The following is an 18,998-nucleotide window of genomic DNA, read 5'->3' as shown; positions in this document are numbered from 1 at the left end:
CAGTGTTTTCAAGCAAGACCACATTTTGTTTGGAAAAAAGAAAATAGAATATAGAGGCAGATAGAACTTGAGAGAAAAAAGTGGAAAATGGTTGTAAGATGTATTTTCACTCAAATGACCGTCTTGCTTCCTTCCAGAATTTGTGTTAGTGTTCATGAGCTTCAGGCAGAAGTTCTTCAAAACTTTCCATAACACTTTTAACTTTATAAAAATTTATGATTAACTCTTTTTTTTTTCCATTTCCTTTTCAGCAAGTATTACAGAAGTCAGATTCAGCCCCTAGCAAGCTGACACAAAAGTGCATAATTATCTGAAATTCTGTAGATTTACTGTTACTGTGGTAAATGAACAGACTGTAATTTTCTTACCACAGCACTGATAAAGGCTTTGGTATTAGGAGGGCACTTATCAGCTGTAGGAAAACTTTGGTCCGCTTGCTGAACACTAGATATAAAAAGCCAAACAATCTGAAAAATTTGACCCGTGTATTTTTATAAGTGTCTTTTTTAATCTCAAGTGCTGGTTTTGTTGCTGTTTGTTTGTTTTTTTTTTTCTCCTAATAAAATGTTATTACACATACTATTCATTTATATTTCATACTAATTGTAATTAGGAATCAGGTATGTGGTTACATTGTATGCTAGCTGCTCTACGATTGGATCTGGGTTCATCTCTGTAACCATCAAGTAAGTTCAAGGTGTTCACTTTATTCATACTTAAGTATGCTGTTTCTGTTACAGAATGCCATGTTACATCATTTGTAACCGTTCGTTAGTGAATTTCAACTTGCATAATTGCTGTGTTAGATAGGCAGCTAATATTCTTTATAGAAGGCTTCCTTCATTATTCAGTTTACACAACATGATTTGCTTTTCTTTTGCTACAGGAGTTTGGTCCATACTGTTTTTCTGGTAAACTATGCTGAGCATTTTGCAGCTAGTGGAAAAATCCCAGGAGACGCACTTGATCCTCACTGATTACATAAGTTGTCTATATATTACTCAGCAAGGGAAAGTGATCGTGTTGAAGCTCTGTATTGGATCAGGTTAGTAAGCAGTCCTAAAATTGGCTGTCAGTACACTTCTAACATTCTGTAACAGGAAATCTCATCTCTAAGCTATGTGGCCTGGGTCTGAGCCCAGACTTCTGCCCTTATTTGCCTGTTGCATACTAAAGTCCAAGTCCATACTAAAATGTCTATGTCGTGAAGCCCACTAGAACTTTGGCAGACCAGTGTACAGCTTTGACCTGCTTTGGGGATAGATGCTGAGCCACAGCTGAGAGTTGGTTTAGGAAGCTACTTCTGGCTACCTCTCAGGGATTAACTGGCACTTCTTTCTTCTGCACTGCTTTGTCAGCCAAGATCAGATCGCAATGGTTCAAAATGTACTTGTGCAGCTGGCCTAGGTCTTAGTTGGAAAGAAGCAACTACATTCCAGGGGCTGGAGGCCACCAGCTTCATTTTTAAGGGGTTTTGTTCACTGCTGCCTCCTGAGAATCAAGGGAAGGATAAGATCTTGTGGAGTTCAGTTCTTACCTGCGTTGGGAGAAGTCTGCAATGTCACAACTTACATACAGTGAAGCTATACTCTGTGCTCTTGTCTTGTGGACTTCTTAATACTAACTGCCTTGCACAGTCTTCCTCCATCTCACAGCTTTTCTGTTGGAGGCAATATGGATAATTCTACTTCTACTAGTGAAGTCCTTCCTGCAAACAAGGAAGTGACTGTAACTGCAGCTAACACTTAGTCTCTTGCATTGTTTTAAAGGCCTGAAGTAGCTAGCACCTAAAGAACATTCTTCCAGTAGCACTGTAATGTCAGTATCTTCTCATATTTCAGTATTTAACTGAACTACAAGAAGGCTGCACTGAACTTCAGCCTCAAAAGATGCATCTTTTCCAAAGGGAAACTTATGAAAGTTTAACACCAAAAGCTTAAGGTGGCTGAAGGAAACTGAAGACTATATTTCAGGTGCACCCCTACTTACCCTTAATTAAACCATTACCAAATTTCTAATAAATTTTTGTAAGGCTAAGCTTACTCTATTTCTTCATTTCTAGGACTGTCCTGCTATTAGGTAATGATCAAAAATAGCAAGAGTGAAGCTGTTGCATAGAGAAGAAAAGTCTGTAAGAGTTTTGCAGAATGTCTGCCTACCCTCTTGTCTCCAGAGGATATACTGTGTAACCTTAAAAAAAACATCCAACCAAACTACACAAACCTCACAATAAATCTCAGCCCAGCACACTGTCCCTAGAAAGACTGAGGCATGTACCTCCTTCCCCTATCTCAGTTGCTCTTGGGAATCAAACTAGCTGTCACTTCTGAGACTTAATTCTATTCACATGCTTACATTAGTTTTACTAGCTTGTATATTCTCTTCATTCTGTAAAGCTACTCCTTTTTAAATAGCTTAATGGAAGAGGTATGATGTGGAGGAAAAAAACTAAAAATTACTAGCCTCATGCAAGAAAATTTATACACTTCTTAAATAATTATGATCTACTATTGCCAGATCTGTTTATATACTGATGGTGCTTCTGTCTATGTTAGGGGGTGTTTAATGGAGGGAGGCAGAGCCAGAGGGATGATGTTGGGAGTATTTTGGGTGAGATGACAGTTTGAATGGATTGGGGTTATTTTTTCCTGAGTGTGGCATCAGCAATTTGGCAACTAAGCTGGTTGAAGCCTATGGTGGTACCCAACATGTTCATGTGTCATGAAGGGCACTGCTCAGCACAAGTGGACGAGCTGGTGAGCAGCCATGGAATGAGCAGAAGTGCATGGCAGAGGGTAGAATGAAATGGAGTAAAGAGACAAGAGACTGCGGAGGTCAGTTGGATCTTTGCAGTTTGGTATCTGTAATCAAAACACAGTAATGCTAGTATTCAGTTAGCGTTAATGCCGGTATTATATGTACATGCTAATACCAATAGCATTAAAAAGGGTATAATTAGAGAGTGCTCAAATGAGGCTTGAGAGACGGGACAGAACTTGGATTGGAAACAAGGATAGTCACTGACACATGAGGGAAAAGGAAAAACCTGGGGAGAGATGGATATTATTGAGCAACTTCTAGAAATGCAACTGAAGGTAGAAAATGACTTATTGAGGAAAAAATAAAAATCAAAAACCAAGTATAGAATTGTAAGCAAAGCAATACATAGTGCTGTGAAGCTCATAATCGTAGAAAGTTACTTACGCTGGTGGACTGTCTCCACAATACTTCCCAATTCTTTTAGCGTCATTGATTTCCCCACCGTTAAACACAGCAACATAGTCATATCTGCAGTAGTTGTCTCTCTCGACATCAAACTTCTCAAACTTTAATTCTATTAGCTGCAGGGAAAAAAGTGCAAGTAATTTAGTAAGACTTTGATAACCAAAATTTGTTAGTGCTTCTTACACTAAATGGCCTCTTCAGATGCGCTACTGATTCATTTTTGCTGTCTATAATAGTGAATTATTCAATCCACCTAATATGGGTTTGATATTTTAATCCATGTAGATTCTCTCCAGTAGAGAAATAGTTCAAAATATGACCTTAATATTCTACAAAGTATTTTGTTCTCAATTTTTATTTGAGAGGTGATGGTCATGAACAGCATTTAAGAGTAGTTCTCTTTACACAAAGAGGAATATAAGAACCTGGAGATAGTTAAGAAAAGCAACCTACCAGTGGGCTTGGTGACCAAGATTTCTGACTTTGTGCCAAGTTAAAGAGCAGATTGCTCAGCAACAACCAAAAAATGTTAAGCTAGAATGAAGATGAGCTCTAAGCATAGGGAACAACACTTTATAGCCACGTGTGGCTCAGTGGCAAACACACCCTTTATCTCTTCTGCTCTCAGCTCTATTTAGGCCTTAACAAAATGGAAACTTGCACTCTGAAGGCATCTGGCTAACTAAGCGTGTTATGAGATGAAGCCTTCAAAATATAAAACAAGACAAAATTAATGAAACATATTGAAGATCCTCGTGTAAGGCTCATCTGAATATATTCCCTGTGCTGTGAACTGAATCGAGAACAATTTCTGCTTTTACTAAGCTGAACCAGCTCTGCTTGGTTACCTCAATAATAAACTGAAGTTGAAAATGCTACAAATAATGTTAGACTTAAGCTGAACATTCACCACCATCATTATCGTGTTAAGTCCTGAGATGATCACTTCCCCTAGCTTATTTTGCATGATGGTTTGTTGATTAACAAAATCGTCTTTAAAAGATCTTCTCTAAAGGCCTCACCAGTCATAGATGCTCTAGAAGCTCAATACAGGGGAATTTACCAGTGCGCACAAGAGGGCGTTTAGTGCTTCTCGTGTTCTCTCAGCTGCCCCACGTCACGTAAGGTGAGTGCAGCTGAAGTGCAGCTGCGCCTGCACTCTGCTCGTCTCCCTGACTTCAAGCTTCAGCCAGATGGTATTTTTACCACGAGTGCAGCCTGAGTGGCACCTCTGTGTGTGGCTGCTGGGGAGGGAGGTGGGGTTAGGCAGCGCGTTACCTGGTTCTTGGGGGCCACGATGTGCCAGGAGCACGTGACGCCTGCTGGGTAGTCCCGCTCTGGCCAGTTGGGTGTTTGGAAGGAGCCGGAAGGCTTCTCCAGCCGTCCCCCGCAGTACTGGTCACCTGGAAGTACAGCACACTGTGCGTGGTATGATGTGGGTGATGGGCCGACCTTGCTGTGCTGTGCGCCACTGCCCAGGTGCTGCTGGGGTCTCAGGGGGATCTGTGAGGAGAGGCCAGGCTGCGCCATGCTGGGCACTGCCGCTCCAGCAGCCCCAGTGCTGTACATCCGGGCCCAGCGGCATGCTGGCAGCTCCTCAGAGAACATACCACGAAAAAAGTGTATAAAACACCAGAGATAGAGAAGAGAAAGACGGGGGAAGGGAGAAGCAGCCCTGTGAAGCAGCAGGAGGAGCCGTGTGGAGCTGGAGGCATTCCCTGAGCTATGCCCTGGAGCGCCCACCACACGCAGGTGCATTCCTCTGTGTCTGCTCCTCAGGTCACAGACCTGCACCAGGTATGTAATCCTTATTTGTAATAGGATTATGAGTCTTCATGAAAGTGATTTCATCATGTCATGGTTGTCTCTATATTCTCCTTTGTCCCAGTAGCAAAAGCCTTCAAGTGGTTGGCCTGCCAACCAAGTTGGTTGGCAGGCCAAGAGCACAGTGACACGTCCTCCCTGTCATCTCCAGGCAAAAACTAATGCCTTTGACTACAGTTGTCCCTAATACATTTTTCTTTCTTGTTTTTTTTTAAACATAGAAGTTTACAACCCCCAATGTTGTGCAGCACAGCACTGTAGCCACCTGAATTGCTCCCTGAGAAAAAATGCCCTCTCCTTTCCTTTGCAGCCACTTGCTTTCTGTATTAGAAGTGACTGTGGCTGTGTTACCCATCTGCTCTCTCCACATCAGTCCAGAGATCAGGGCCAACTCCTATACTCTTGTGGAACTGTTTTCCACTTTTCTGTGCTGAATTTTATCTGCCATTTTACTGACAAGCTATAACCATATTGCTGCTAGATGCAGCCCTTCTGCAACTCTTGGAGTACAGTCAGTTCTCTTCTTTACCACTTTGATTAACTAGCTGTTATGAGTAAGCAATTGTACTCTGCTGTTTGCTAAGCACGTTAGTTAACGAATACACTGATCACCACAATTCCTAATGCCTCTGAAACCGCACTTAAGTGTTAGTGTAGCTCTCCATAAAGTTAAATTTGTCTTCAGCACATATGTAACTGTTGGTTACCTCTTTCATGTGGTTCTGCTGCAGAAAACTTTGCAATGAATCCACTTCCTGCAGTATTAGCATCTGAAGTCATCTGCACCAGCATTTTATTGCTGCTGGATACAAGGGCACCTGGTTTCACTGTACCACAGAACCTTCCGATGCGCTGTCCGTTGGTGTGGCCGCTGTATATATCCACAAAATCGTACCGGCACAAATTGTCACTTTCCAGGTCTAAGTATCTAAAAGAAAGAACCACCACTTTTCCTTCGGGAACCTGTAGAGAGAGAGAGAGAAAGGAGGGAGACAGAGATCTTGAGGTGTGACTGACAGCGCATACCTACCTGATCTGTGTACGTGAATATTTTCACATCCTTCTCCTCTTGCCTATTAAGTTCTTTTTGCCAACTATACCCCAAACAATGGTTTTTAACATCTTATTGGGCCAATTGTAAAAATAAAGCTCTGGCCATCTCAGCTGCCATTATCTTCCTCCCAATGCACAGTACCCTCTACCCAGATGCTCATAGCTGGTTACGTGCCATCACCTCCCAGTTCAGTGTGGCAGGTTTCACTTAGTCCTGCTGAAAGTATGTGCTCAGCCAGGTGGCTCCCTGTCACCAAAGGAGGCTAGGGGGTGAAATGAACGGGGGTACTTTCCTTTAAATGTGGAACAAGCCGTTTATAATTCTAAGGAAATGAAATGGCTGCTCTTATGTTGCTGATTGGTCATATGGTTTCATAGGGTTTTATTTATTTATTTGCATAACTTACTTATACAGCTAATGCTGAACAACCTTAATATCAGCTATTGGACTGGGTTCATTCAGCTTGTAGGCTGCGCTTCCATTTGGAAAGCATGTGTAAAACTATAAAGAGTTCCAAAGAACCATTAGCGGGTGCCCTCAATACACAAAAGTTTTGTTTTCTGAAGCATTTGAGAAAACATAAGACAGAGTACATCTCTTATGTCTGTATCTGTGGGCATAGTGAAAGAGGGAAGAGTACTGACAAGGATGTGAATTAACAGAGGGTAGTAGCTTTCAAGGAGGGGACCGTTCCTTAGGATAGAGTTGCAAGCTTTTAAGAGCATAAGCAGCACGCTGAGAAGTGTAAACTATTCTAACAAGCGCTCAGTACTACTTGAGAGGACAAAAGGAACTATTTTAAAGCATAGAGGGACCTCAGATAGGCAGAATGTGATGATCTTTGCTCAATTTGTAGTCCACTAGAGTGGTTACCAATTAAAATAATTGCAGCTGTCTGGGACACTGCTGTTTTCTGCTTTAAATACATAACGCACACTTAATATATCTGCAGTAAGTCCATATTTACACCACTCCATTTAAGAGCTTGTGAATTTTTTCCTTCCTTAAGAGTGACTCATTTTTAAAAACACCAGTTTGAGATAAACTGGACCTAAACTGTTTCTATATGAAATTGTCAAACAGTCTTTGAATTCTCTCAGTTGTTAAAAATGCTTTTTCAGATGGAAGAGGATAGATGGAAATGAGTTCTTAATCCACAGAAGAGACTAATAAAAGCAGCAATAACCAAATGTAATGAAAAAAATGTGCTGCTTATATATTAAGGTTACTCGTTTCTGTAGCTACTTTCATGTCCAGTGCCAGTACTGATCCTGCAGGGCAGACTTTGCACAAGCTGATCACATCTGTCCAGGGTACACATACATGCTGATCAGCCCTGCTGCATTCACCTTGTTGTATAGAATTTACTGTCAGAATACGTTCTTTTAATCCTTGTTCAAAGTTCTCTCCAAAAATGCATTCAGCTCTCCTGTGCTGACGCATGTTATTACTACTACTACTAGTACATCAAAACCACAGAGCTCATCTAATCTTACCCAGAAATTCCAAAGCACAATGACTATGTTTTAGAAAACTTTAAGGTCAAATGTTAGGTTTAGCTCTCGTGCTACTGAAATGAGCAAACCCTGTACAGGAAAATAACCCACATGTGTATTTATTCAGCATGAGGCCAATACAGATGTGGGGACATTTTGTAAGAATTTCTGTGAAAGCAATATGACTCCTTGAGTTGCTGATCTCGTAACTAAACCTCTCGTTATTGCTTTCACTTGTCTCCTGGTCTGGATCACTCGGAGGCATTAAGGCATGTATCATTTTAACAGAGAAAAGTCTAAGAGGAATGTGAGATTCATGTCAGAAGAACAGATGTTATTTACAGTTATCCTACAGACTCTGCGTGACTAAAGAAAAATGCTGGCTGTAAATTTAGTCAGATAAAGTCAGATTTAGGCAGTTAAATAAAAGCATCCTCTTTTCAGAAGTAGTAAACAGCTGTACATAAAATAATGTGTGCTCTTCTGGTGTTGCTTGTTGTTTTTAATTTTATCCTGGTACAACAAGAACCAGGTGACCTTTCAAAGGCACCATGTTCTAATTTTACACAGGCTAAGCTCTTTGTCCAGCATTTCCCACTACATACTTTCAATGTCTTGCAGTTTTGCTACAACTTACTCATCTTTAATGAGTTTCCCCTTTTCCTTCTGTTGTTTCTGAAAGTTGAGCTGCTCCATCATATTAGAGAAAGTAGTTTTGTCAGTGCTTATCAGATTTTCCCAACTTTCTCAGCTTCATTTTCTTTTTTGAAGACACCTGGTCCCTTCAGGAGCTTGGAAAAGGAAGCTGAAATGTGGAAGCTGGCTGATTTGGGGGTAAGGAAGAGGATTTTTGCTTTTCCACAGCGCTCACGCATTTCCCTAGGCTTCCCACTCCCTTGTGCTGCCCCAGGTGGGGCATTGAGAACCAGCACATACGGCTGATCAGTGGCTGAGAGGGTGGAGGATGGCAAAGCAGCCCAACTGAATTGCCAGCCTGCCATTCACTCCAGTCTTGGGTTTTCTGTTTCGTGGTAAGGGGAATTCTATGCACTGTTATATGCTTCCTTCTTTCTTCACCACTGCCTGTGTTATACTGTACTTCATGACATTGTATATTTTGTAACAGTTTTTATTGTCCCTAGCTTTCAATCTACTTGATCTTGGCCAAGACTGTTCCTCATATTTGTACTCAGCCCTGTGGTCATGAATGTTTAACAAGAAGCCTATGCAGACCTTAGTTGTCAGAACAATCCTTGCACACATTTAGCCAAATTTGAGAAGAAAAGTTGTTTACAGTTATGTGAACTGGGTTCCTTAATAACAGGTACTACTTTCTGTCATTATGTTATATATTGTCATTACTTTATATATTACTGCCATTACTTATTAAAATAATATTTGCCATTATTCACAAAAACAACAAATGTGTTCTACCATGCTGAAGGAATTACAAGTTTGTGGGCTGACCAGATGACACACGAGTGCAGATGATGGCAGTTCCACATTCTGGCAACAGCCACACCAGCTTGCAGCTACTCCCAAGGAATCCCACCCTGAATACGTGCATTTTTGGAAAACAATACTTTTCTTTAATTTCTACCATTTCCTTTTCAAAATGTTGAAAGCCAACATGTTAAAATCTGCCAATGTTTATCCTTGGACATTTCAAATATTGCTCCATGAAAAACCCAGGGGAGAAAGTAGAGGCCAACATGACTCAGTTTTGTTTGAGACACATCTGAGCCTGATGCATGTGAAGATGGGATACCTCAGGGGAGGAATTGGAAGGAATTGCAGCTCTGCTCACATGAAAGATAGAGAAGTCAAAGGAAGAATATGACGTGATGCTTCCCTTGCAGGGTGTGCCTTATTATTCTGTTTTATCTGCCCAACTGGTATCTTGCAATGGCAGAGCCACAGCTTCTGCTCCTTATCGTACTGAGGGTGACTGACCCTTACCTGCCATTTATTTCACTTATGTGACTCTTTGAACTTCTTCAGGATCAGATATTATGGTACTGAACTCCTGTGAAGGATGCTGCTTCTTTTCATGAATTTGCATTATTCCCATTGAAAGCTGAAGGAGAAGAGTGCTCCCTCAGTTTTGGGGAAGAGCTGTTCCAGAGCATAATTTTCACAAATCATCCATGTAGGATATTAACCTCTTGGAATGAGCATGATTATCTTATGTACACAACCAACCACAAAATAAGATCACTAGATCTTTTTCGGTTATCGTTTATTACAGGTATTTAATGTTAATTAAAATTTACTTACATTTAAAGTAATGAAGCTACTTTCCTGTTGTTGTTCTCACTGAAAAAAAGAGCTTTTTCATCATTATGCCTCTTCCAGGTTGTATGGAGAATTCCCAAATCATCTCACTTTCCAAATTATTTGTTTCAGTTTATTTGCTTTGGAAATAATCATTTGTTGGTGAAAAATCCTGAAATACTAACTTTCTGAGGAAATATTTTGGCTGATTTTTAAGCCTATACTGTAAATGTTTAATAGCAAAATACCAATTGTATGTTATGCCATAGCAGTCCCAGGTAGACGTGAAAAAACATATCAGCTATTTTCAAGCTAAACACATTAGTTGTCTCGACCAAGAAGGAATGTGACAGATACTTGGAATGACATCCCAGGATGAGCCACAGTTTGAGCCCAGTCTCTTGTTCCCCAGCTCCGTCCTCTTCAGCCAGAAAGAACGAATCGAGAAATTCCTATCAGTTTGCTCTCCCTGGCAAGCCACCAGATTCTGTTAAACTGTTCATTTGCAATCCATGCAACCGTGAGGAAAGACTTTCTCTACAGGAAGCTGCACATCTATATGGGAAAACGAAGGGCAGATTCCCAAGCTCCCTGATAAGTAAAATTTTCTGACTCTGTTTGTTGTCAGCCAATCTGCCGGGACAGCTCCTGAACCTACAGAAACATAACCTTACGTAACTCTGACAGTCTGCGGTATTACTTTTGCACGTAAAATGGCGAGACTTTTAAAAGAACTGCAGTCTGCCAGAAAAACACAGGATAGTGATCCGGCTTGTTGGACTGCGTGACACATTTATGTGAGGTGATAGCCAAGAAGGATTACAGAGCATTAAAGTAAACGTATGTGACATTTTAGATAAAGCTATATACATTACTATAGGAAAGGAAATAGCTGTACAAATGACTTCTTAGCAAAGCCAACTGAAAGCTGCAGGGTAGTCTGCCAAAGTTGTAATAGAACCACAAGCATGTGCTGAACACTTCTTAGAGCTCTTAGAATAGAGGAGCTGTTTCCTTTAGCCAGCTGAAAAAGTCCCAGTCTCTTGAACTAACAGAACCATAATTGAGTTAGAGAGACTCTTCTAGCTCCAGCAAACCAGTTGGAAGGATTTCAGCTGATACACTGCTACATTGCTTTATCTGTATTACCCATGCATTTTCCGAACCTGCTTGCTTCTAAAGAACGAATTAGCTGTCAATGCCTCGCTGGGGATTTTCTCTCTAGGTGATGAGATCCTGTAGTTGAGAAAACACAGTGTCGGGCCTCTTGAGCCCCAGATGAAAAGCAATCTTTGTCTCTCCCAGCCTTGCAGATTGGCCTGATCCTGCACCAGACAGTGGGTTTCAGGAAGATGCTCACTGCCTTTGAGTAAAATGGACAGGCAAGAGCCTCACTCACCTTCCAAGATAAGATGCTAAATGAGAAAGCTTAACAGAGTAACTGCAGCATACGAATTTCTTCATGGCAGTGAAACTTGCTTTTTTCTTTGGGTGTTTCTGTAAACTATTTCAAGTCTCAGCGTATCTGGCGAAAGGAATTTGTTGTTTAAACTCCAGTAAACCAGATCCTTGAGTGTACCACTTTCCTTTAGTTTGGTAAATCACTCTTTTTACAGACTGAGACTGCACAGTTTGATAGGCCTTCCCTAAATCCTCCCTGCACTTCCAAAAGACAGGGTGTTCTGCACAATTCCTGGGGAAAAATCTGCTTGGCAGAGTGAACAGTGTCTAATTGGAGTTGCATGAGGTGGGGGCACGGGGAAGCCTCAGCTACTGCAGTCATGCAGCCCTTCTCTGACCTTGGGTGAGCTACAGAGGGCAGGACAACATCAGCCAGAAGAACAGGGGCAAATGGCAGCAGAGCTGCAAAGTAAGGATGAGGATGGTGTTGAAATGTCAGGAGCCATTGATTTCCCTCCCGTGCTCAACAAAGCCAAATTGCAGACATAGCTCTGCTATAGCTTTGCAGTAAGGCTGCTCACACCTGTAAGGCTAACCTGGGTGCTCACATCTTGTTGGCAACCGCAGCTTTAAGTCTGCCATGAAACCATGCTGTGAACTCATTAGATACAACCAACCGTCCTCACGTTACTTCCAACAGATGCAGAATGGCAGCTCCAGGGAGCTGCTTTAACTCTGCGTTTATACTCTGAAAGTTTTAATGGTAACAAAAATGATGCTCTTGTCATCAAGATGGCTATCCTTCAGGTTCAGCGCTGGACTTTTGAACATCTAATACCGATTTATGTTGGTAAACTAACTTGGATTATTTTTCCTTCTATTTAAGGCATGTGCCTATGACCCCAAATGGAATTGGCGTTTGCTGTTCAGATGGCAAGGTGGGCCGTGCTGAGATCCCAGCCTCCTCAGACAGCAGGAAGCAAATCTATTTGCAAGCATACATCTCACACTGTACTCGTCTGGATAATGCCCTTCATGGATTGAAGGTAACCTTTAACTTGGCCCTAATAATTAGGCAGCATGAAGGTGCAGAAAGCAGCTGTTGCAGCTTCACAGCCTTCAGTCCTTCAGACACAATGTTTAAAATTATATCACTCATTGGTACAAGAGTTGTTTCAACCAAACACTGTAAACAGATCAATGCCTCCTGCTTTGTGTCAGCATCTCTATAGTAGCAGGAGACAATTACCCTCTAACATCCTGTTCGGCTGCCATCACCGGCCCATAGTGCAGGCTTTGAACTAAGGCCGTCTTTACTGCTCCCTTCAACACAAAGACCACTTTGTTAAATGCTGCTTTTTCTTCTGCAGAGTCCATACCCTAGGACTGAATGCCACAGGAGCTCTTAGCGAGCGGTGCATAAAACGATGGAAGGGGAATTTGGTGGGCAAATGTGGAAGGCTCCATTTGTACTGATGTGAGGAAAAGGAAAGTTGTTTGTTCGGATCTCTTTTTCTGAGTTGTGAGTTAGGACACATCCAGCACTGGACTGTTCAGGCCTTGTTGCCTAATGGTGTCTGTGAGTACAGTGCCTCTGCACTACAGCTTCATCTCGGCATCAAAATATCAAGTCACACCCTATGCTTTTCCATGGCCATCGGTAATCATAACAACACCTCCTTTTTGCTTTGCAGTGTGACATAGTCCAGTTGTCCTTCCTGGCAAAACAGCTTTACTATGAACACACTACAAGCAAACCTATTCATGCTGTTTTCATTTCTGCTTGAAACTTCTGCATCTCCTTGCCAATTAATTTTGCTTTTCATGATGTTTTATGTTGCCTACCCCTCAAAGCTTTGCTTTTACTATTCTGGTCTAACTGCTAATTTCTGTGCTGATGAGAACTGTACAGGTTTGCTCTAAGGGGGTTGATTTTAAAACAGTTAAGACATATCTATGAAAGCCAGTGAAATTTTGATCCAACCATAGACAAGGTCTGTTCTTTACTGTACTCTTTAGCCACTCTTATCATATATATCAGAGCTATCCTAAAGTGCTCTAGATAGTTGAGCTGTGCTGAGTTCCTAGCTCACTACTGCACAGATTTCCTGCCCCCTACGAACCACTGCCATTAACAGCAGTTCACTGCCTGACTTTGTGAGATTAGAAGTTCTTACCGTGATCTTCCAGGTACATTTGCTGTTTGGAGGGTAGACTCCCGGAAATCCTTCACTCCCAATGAACCCCGACTCTCCCGATACAACTCCTCCACATGTAAATGTAGGCCTGAGGATAACAGGAAAAACAGCACTTCATTTTTAACTATACTTCATTTATTGTTTGCATAATAAGAAAGGGGTACTGATAGTCTGAATTCTTAAACCAAAGCTGGAATATTTAAAATTCTCAGTAACTTCAGACAAACTTTTCATTGCCTGATGCCAGCAGGGACACTGTGTGCAGTACAACAGCGTTGACGAATACCTTTCGTCACGTTCTACTGTGCAAGGTGGTGGTGGAGATGCATTGTAGAAAATCGCTACTACTCTAATTATCAAGGATTATTAAGAAGTCTTTCGATAATAAAATAAAGTACTAATTCTCATCTGTCCCACCCCGCAACGCTCTGAACTCAGCCATGTAACAAAGCAGCTCTCTGGCATTTTCCTATTGCTCGAGGCCGCCAACCGCCCGCACGCAGCTCGTGAGGCTCAGCCGGGCCGGGCGGCTGTTCCAGCGCTGCAGGCGGCAGCGCGTTCGGTAGCGCTCGGCACTCCGCGCCGCTGCCGCCGAGGACACGGCTGAGCTGCGCACGTGGGGACGGACGGAGCCGCGCCGATGGCGCCGCTCTCGCACGGGGCCGTTCCGCGCAGAAGCCCGGCACGCCCGCGGCTCTCGGCGGAGCCTGGGCCGAGCGGGGCGAGGCGGGAGGGGATGGGTCGGCTCGGGCCGGGCGGTACCTGGGCGGCGGGGCGGCGGGGCGCGCCCTCGGCAGCAGCAGCAACAACGGCAGCAGCAGCGGCAGCGACCGCGGCGCGGCGAGCGGCATCCTCGGGCGGCGGCGGCGGCGGCTGGGGCCGGGCTGGGGTAGGGCTTCTGCGGCTGCCGCCCGCTCTTCCCGTGCGCTGCGACCGGGGAGGAGGCAAAGGCGTCCGCGGCCCTCCGCCCCCGGGGCAGGGCAGGGCAGGGGCCGTGCCGGGCAGGACCACGCGCCCGCCCTCCTTCCGCGGGGCGCGGTCGCTGCCGGCTCTCCCCCGGGGCCGCTGCCCGGCGCGCCCCTCGGTGCCCAGGGACTGCGGCCCCGGCCCGGGCCCCCCCGGCTCCGCCCGCTCTGCCCTCAGGTGGCGCGGCGCTGCTCCGCCCGAGCGGCAGTGAGCGCGGTGCGAGCGAGTGTGCGGGAGCCGCTTCGTCTGGAGTTCGGGCGGCCGCGCTGTAAAAGGCTGCTTCGTTTAAATTCTAAAGCAGACTTTAAGTGCTCCTTCTTGTTTACCGGTTGGTAATCCTGACCCGTTTCAGCAGCGTTTTCACCCTGGCTGTGAAAGATGCTCATTAAAGGGCTGCGGCAGAGCTCACAGCGATGAACTCAGCCGTTGTGTGTGTGTGTGTGGGACTCGGGACCAGGATGTTTGGGAAAGAAACGAATACCAGCTCAGGAGTCTCGCTGCAGAAAACTTGATCTTAAAAACCTAGTTTCTGAAAGCAGTGTTAATACGGATGGATCGTGACGGAGGGTGTCAAGCCGATAAGTGAAAATTTACCTTTTAAGGATGGTTTTAAGAGCAGCCTGCACCTCTGTATGCTTTAAGTGCTTCTTCCCATAGAAAGAGGTACAAAAGCTTGCACGAAGCAAAGCCTGGGGGAACTGAGCAGTGGAAGGCTCTGCAATTGTCGTGAGGCAAGGCAGAATGCAAACCTGTTCACTCATTTCTGCCCTGTTTGTTAAGCGCTCACTGCTCATATTCCTGCGAAACACAAAGAAGGCTGTTCCTACTGCCACGGCTTAGAAGCAGTGCTGTCTTACACGAAATACACTGAGAATTAAACAGAAAAAAGGATGCTGCAAGGTAGTGGATGTAATGTCTGTTCTCTCATTTCTGTAGAGCTGGATGAAGAAAGCAGTAGGATAGCATGGATGTGCGTGTACTGAATTTCCAAGATTTGTGTAGAAGTGCAGCTTCTGTTGGGGTATCCCAATAACAGTGGTTGGTAAGAGGAACCAACAGCATTCCTGCATTCAGGGAGGCAATGGAAAACAGCAAGGAGCAGAGGCTGAGGTGTGTGGGGGTTTTGCAGAGGCTCGGGTTTGTTACAGGCATGCTTGTCTCTGCAGCAGCATGGCAGTGCCTGGCCTGCAGCCCTGGGGAGGGGCAGCCCCATGTGGCCTGTGGCACTGGAGGAAGCAGTGCGACACATCTGGGTAAGGAAGTTGCTATCTACAAGATGTGGGGATGGAGGATTTTAACATGATCGGAACAGAGCTAATATTTGCACCTGTATTTTGAGCTGATCTGAAATGGCAGAAATGGGAAATAAGTTAGCCAGAAAGCAGAAAATTACTTAGTCTGTGACCAATAGGTTCCTAGTTAGCAGCCAGAACCACTAGGTATAGTGATTTTAGTTATGAAGGTAGTTTAATGTTCATAAAATTGTTATACATGGAAGTCAGTGTACACCACAGTGAGTTGTGCAATCCTCCTACCACAGACACAAATATTCCCTGCTGTTCTTCTTTGATTGTCAACATTTTTGGAGACTAGAGAAGAATCACTTTTTAAAAAAACCAAGTATTGCAGGCTTTCCATCCACTGCAGAGCTGGACTCTGTGCAGAGCCACCAGTGAGGGTGAGCTCCATTGGGTTACATATTCAGGGACATTTTCTGTGTGATTGCTGCAGATTTAATTTATTCTCAAGTTACTGTTAAACTTCTGGACGGGTCATATGTTAACAGGTTCCTAATCACTACCCGGGAAGGCCTGCAGGTCTGTGCAGTAAAGGGAAAATGAATGGGTGAGCAGCACACTGACACAGGGAACGGGCTGTTGGGAAAGCCCTACGCAGTTGCACGCAGACACGCAGCGGGTGCTGGCACCTTCGGTGTCTCAGGGACGGAGCAGCATCACTCGTTGGCATGCCCTGCCCAGCAGCAAACCCTGAATTACAGGCTGCAGACAAGGCGCTCAGTCTGAATTAAATTGTATTTACCAAATGTAAATGATGTTGCTGGAGAGAAGTCACCCATGAACTAGACCAGTATTCTGGCTGGTTTCCATTGATGGAAGGGTCAGAAAAGTAAAGCAGTTACCTATAAATAAAGATGTTAGCATTGACATTAATATTAAACTAAATGTCTATTAGAAATACAGAAATGGGAATGACCTTTCTTTTTCAAGCCCAGTGTCCCCTGCTGTTTCAGGCTACCAAATAAGTAAGCTCTTTCATAAACTGATGATGCTTCATTTCTGAAGTCAGCAATTTTCAGGGTCAGCATCTTGGTGTTGTTTGCAGGGTAAGACTGCACAAGGGGGAAAGGCACAGGTAGGGACTGTACATAAGGAATGTATACTAGAAGGGTTTTAAGCTCAAACCAGAAGATTTACAGGCTCTCATGTAATCTTAATTATGCTGCCTTGCATACGTATTAGGTTGTATAAAAGTTGCATAGGTTATGTTACAAAAATAGCATGAGGAAGGAGTTTATATTGATGTGCACAACAGATGTCTAACTTTTGATGGCCAACTTTGCAAAACAAGTAAGTTTCTTTTCCAAAATTGTTTCTTTTCTGATGTAGTTTCTTTCTGAACACTGAACAAAAACTTTTTTAGGGCAGAGGAAGACAGGGGATGCTATATGTGTCCCTGAGGCCTGAAATCTGGAGGCCTGGAAATCTGAATCTGTGGTGGGGACAAAAGTGTTACTAATGTGGCTGTGCACAAGTGGAACGGCTGCTGGTCTGACTGAAAAGATGACTTTCTGAGCCCTTATGCTGCAACTTCTACCCAGGTCTGCTTTCCTCTGTGCAAAGCAATCTGTGTAAGGGCCCTTGCAGTGTGACAAAAAGATAAAAGACATAATTCTCTCTCTTAGTGTTCCTGTGCAGGTCTTGTTCATCTGATCCTGTGAAATTATGTGAATTTAATTTCACATAGTAATTGCTATCAGCGATGGTTCTTTATTTTGTTTGATGTACTCTTACATGCCAAAATCTCGGTATTTTCACTTCCAAAAGAGCTTTGGAATTTCCTGGAATTTCAGGTTGTCCCTTTTCAGAGCAGTACTGTACAGGCAGTAGAGAGAACAAATCCCTATTTTCTTGATAACCCCAGCACCTACGCTGACTCTTGACTCACACAGTTCCTAAGAATCTCAAAGTTGCTTTGGTTTGTAAGGAAAGCATTTGTTGTGTTATGTGTTTAATTGAATCTGTTACTTCATAGAAATAAAAAACAACACATGAGAGTTGCCACTGGAAGGCTCTCGGCCCCCACCCTTCCTTAGGAAGGAATTCCCACTCTGCTCTGTGTTTGTGTTTCAAGCTTCTCTTGCAGCTCGTTCATCAACTGACGTGTTTTCTGGCTTTGCAGAAGATGACTGTGATGTGAAAGACATCTCCTTCACTGCTTTCTGCTAATTCTGAGGTAACAAGTGCAAATGCAGCATCGACAGTACTCCCATGCCTTAAGAAATCAGGAACGGAGCTAGCATCCCTTAATTAACTTTTTCTTCTTCTTTGATGGCTTTACTTCAATTAATAACACATTTAATACAGTTGCAGTACTTGATGATTCATGCTGTCATTTAGCACGGAGAGCAGATGTGATGTATTGATCATAAATGTGCTCTACTGTTTCTGCATGGCTTTTCTAAATCATTTTCTGATTCTCATGTTTGCCAGTTTGGCCAATTCTGGCATTGCCAACATGAGAACAGATTAAGGGGAATGGGGCTGATTTATCATCAGTTTGGTCATAATATAAAGGTGATAAATCGGGCTGCTACTGCTAAACTGCAAATATTCCTGTAACCAGAGCTCTACTAAGTATTAACCAGTGTGTCTACCATTAAGCAGGGTGTTTGTAAGATTCGTGGTGTTCACAGATACTCCATTATAACACCAACTTACAGGATGTTGTGTCAGTGTTTCCACTAAACCATCCCAGATTCCATTAACCAAGGGCAGGCACCTTTAATGACCCGAACACACAGCAGGTGGAGAAATTGCTAATGTACTGATCAGATAAATGGGGTCTCTTAGAATGTTTTCAATCTAGAGCTATCTAGTAGTGCATTTTAAAGATGCTGGTCTAAGGAAAATATTTCATACACAAAAGGAAGAGGAGCATAATTGATGGAATGAAAGGCCGTAGAAGTAAAAAGGCAGAACTCCTGAAATGCCTGCAGGTAATGTGACAGGCAGTCCCACGGGGGAGTCCTGTAGCAGCAGGCAAAGAAGAGCAAGGCATATCAGTCACCAGCATGGGGCAGGGCTCATCAAGTGTCAGTATGTGCTCTTCTTATCTAGAAAGTGCTAAATACAAAGATAGATTGGCTGCCCAGTTGGACATTGCCCTAGCCTCAATGCAGTCAAAATCAGCAAGTATTTAAGTAGTTAACACTATGAAAGAAGATTCCAGAGCAGGTTCTCTTTGCTTTGTTTTGCTGGAGATAGGAAAGAAACTCGAGATCATTGCTTATGCTCAGGGAAGAAAATATGAGAGGAGTCA

General features: G+C 43.4%; 1 protein-coding gene across 2 annotated transcripts in view; it reads right to left on the bottom strand.

The window, feature by feature from the left end:
* The window catches only part of PCOLCE2 (procollagen C-endopeptidase enhancer 2), a 36,433-nt gene that overhangs the window by 8,214 nt on the left and 9,221 nt on the right, over positions 1-18,998 (bottom strand). The window contains exons 1-5 of one of the 2 annotated variants that reach the window (XM_042820499.1): positions 14,235-14,323; positions 13,452-13,560; positions 5,757-6,012; positions 4,504-4,628; positions 3,205-3,341 (exon numbers count right to left, since the gene is read on the bottom strand). In XM_042820499.1, coding sequence (XP_042676433.1) covers positions 3,205-3,341; positions 4,504-4,628; positions 5,757-6,012; positions 13,452-13,560; positions 14,235-14,323 — 716 coding nt within the window. Of the gene's footprint in view, positions 1-3,204; positions 3,342-4,503; positions 4,629-5,756; positions 6,013-13,451; positions 13,561-14,234; positions 14,324-18,998 lie in introns of those variants that run through there. The other variant, XM_042820500.1, reaches the window with a different exon arrangement.

The sequence above is a fragment of the Centrocercus urophasianus genome, unplaced genomic scaffold (assembly GCF_019232065.1).
Source record: "Centrocercus urophasianus isolate 14NV4802_14NV808 unplaced genomic scaffold, USGS_Curo_1.0 seq_19, whole genome shotgun sequence".
Classification (NCBI taxonomy): Eukaryota; Metazoa; Chordata; class Aves; order Galliformes; family Phasianidae; genus Centrocercus; species Centrocercus urophasianus.
The sequence above is the reverse complement of the archived record's forward strand: the minus strand, read 5'-3'. Positions and strand labels throughout refer to the sequence as shown.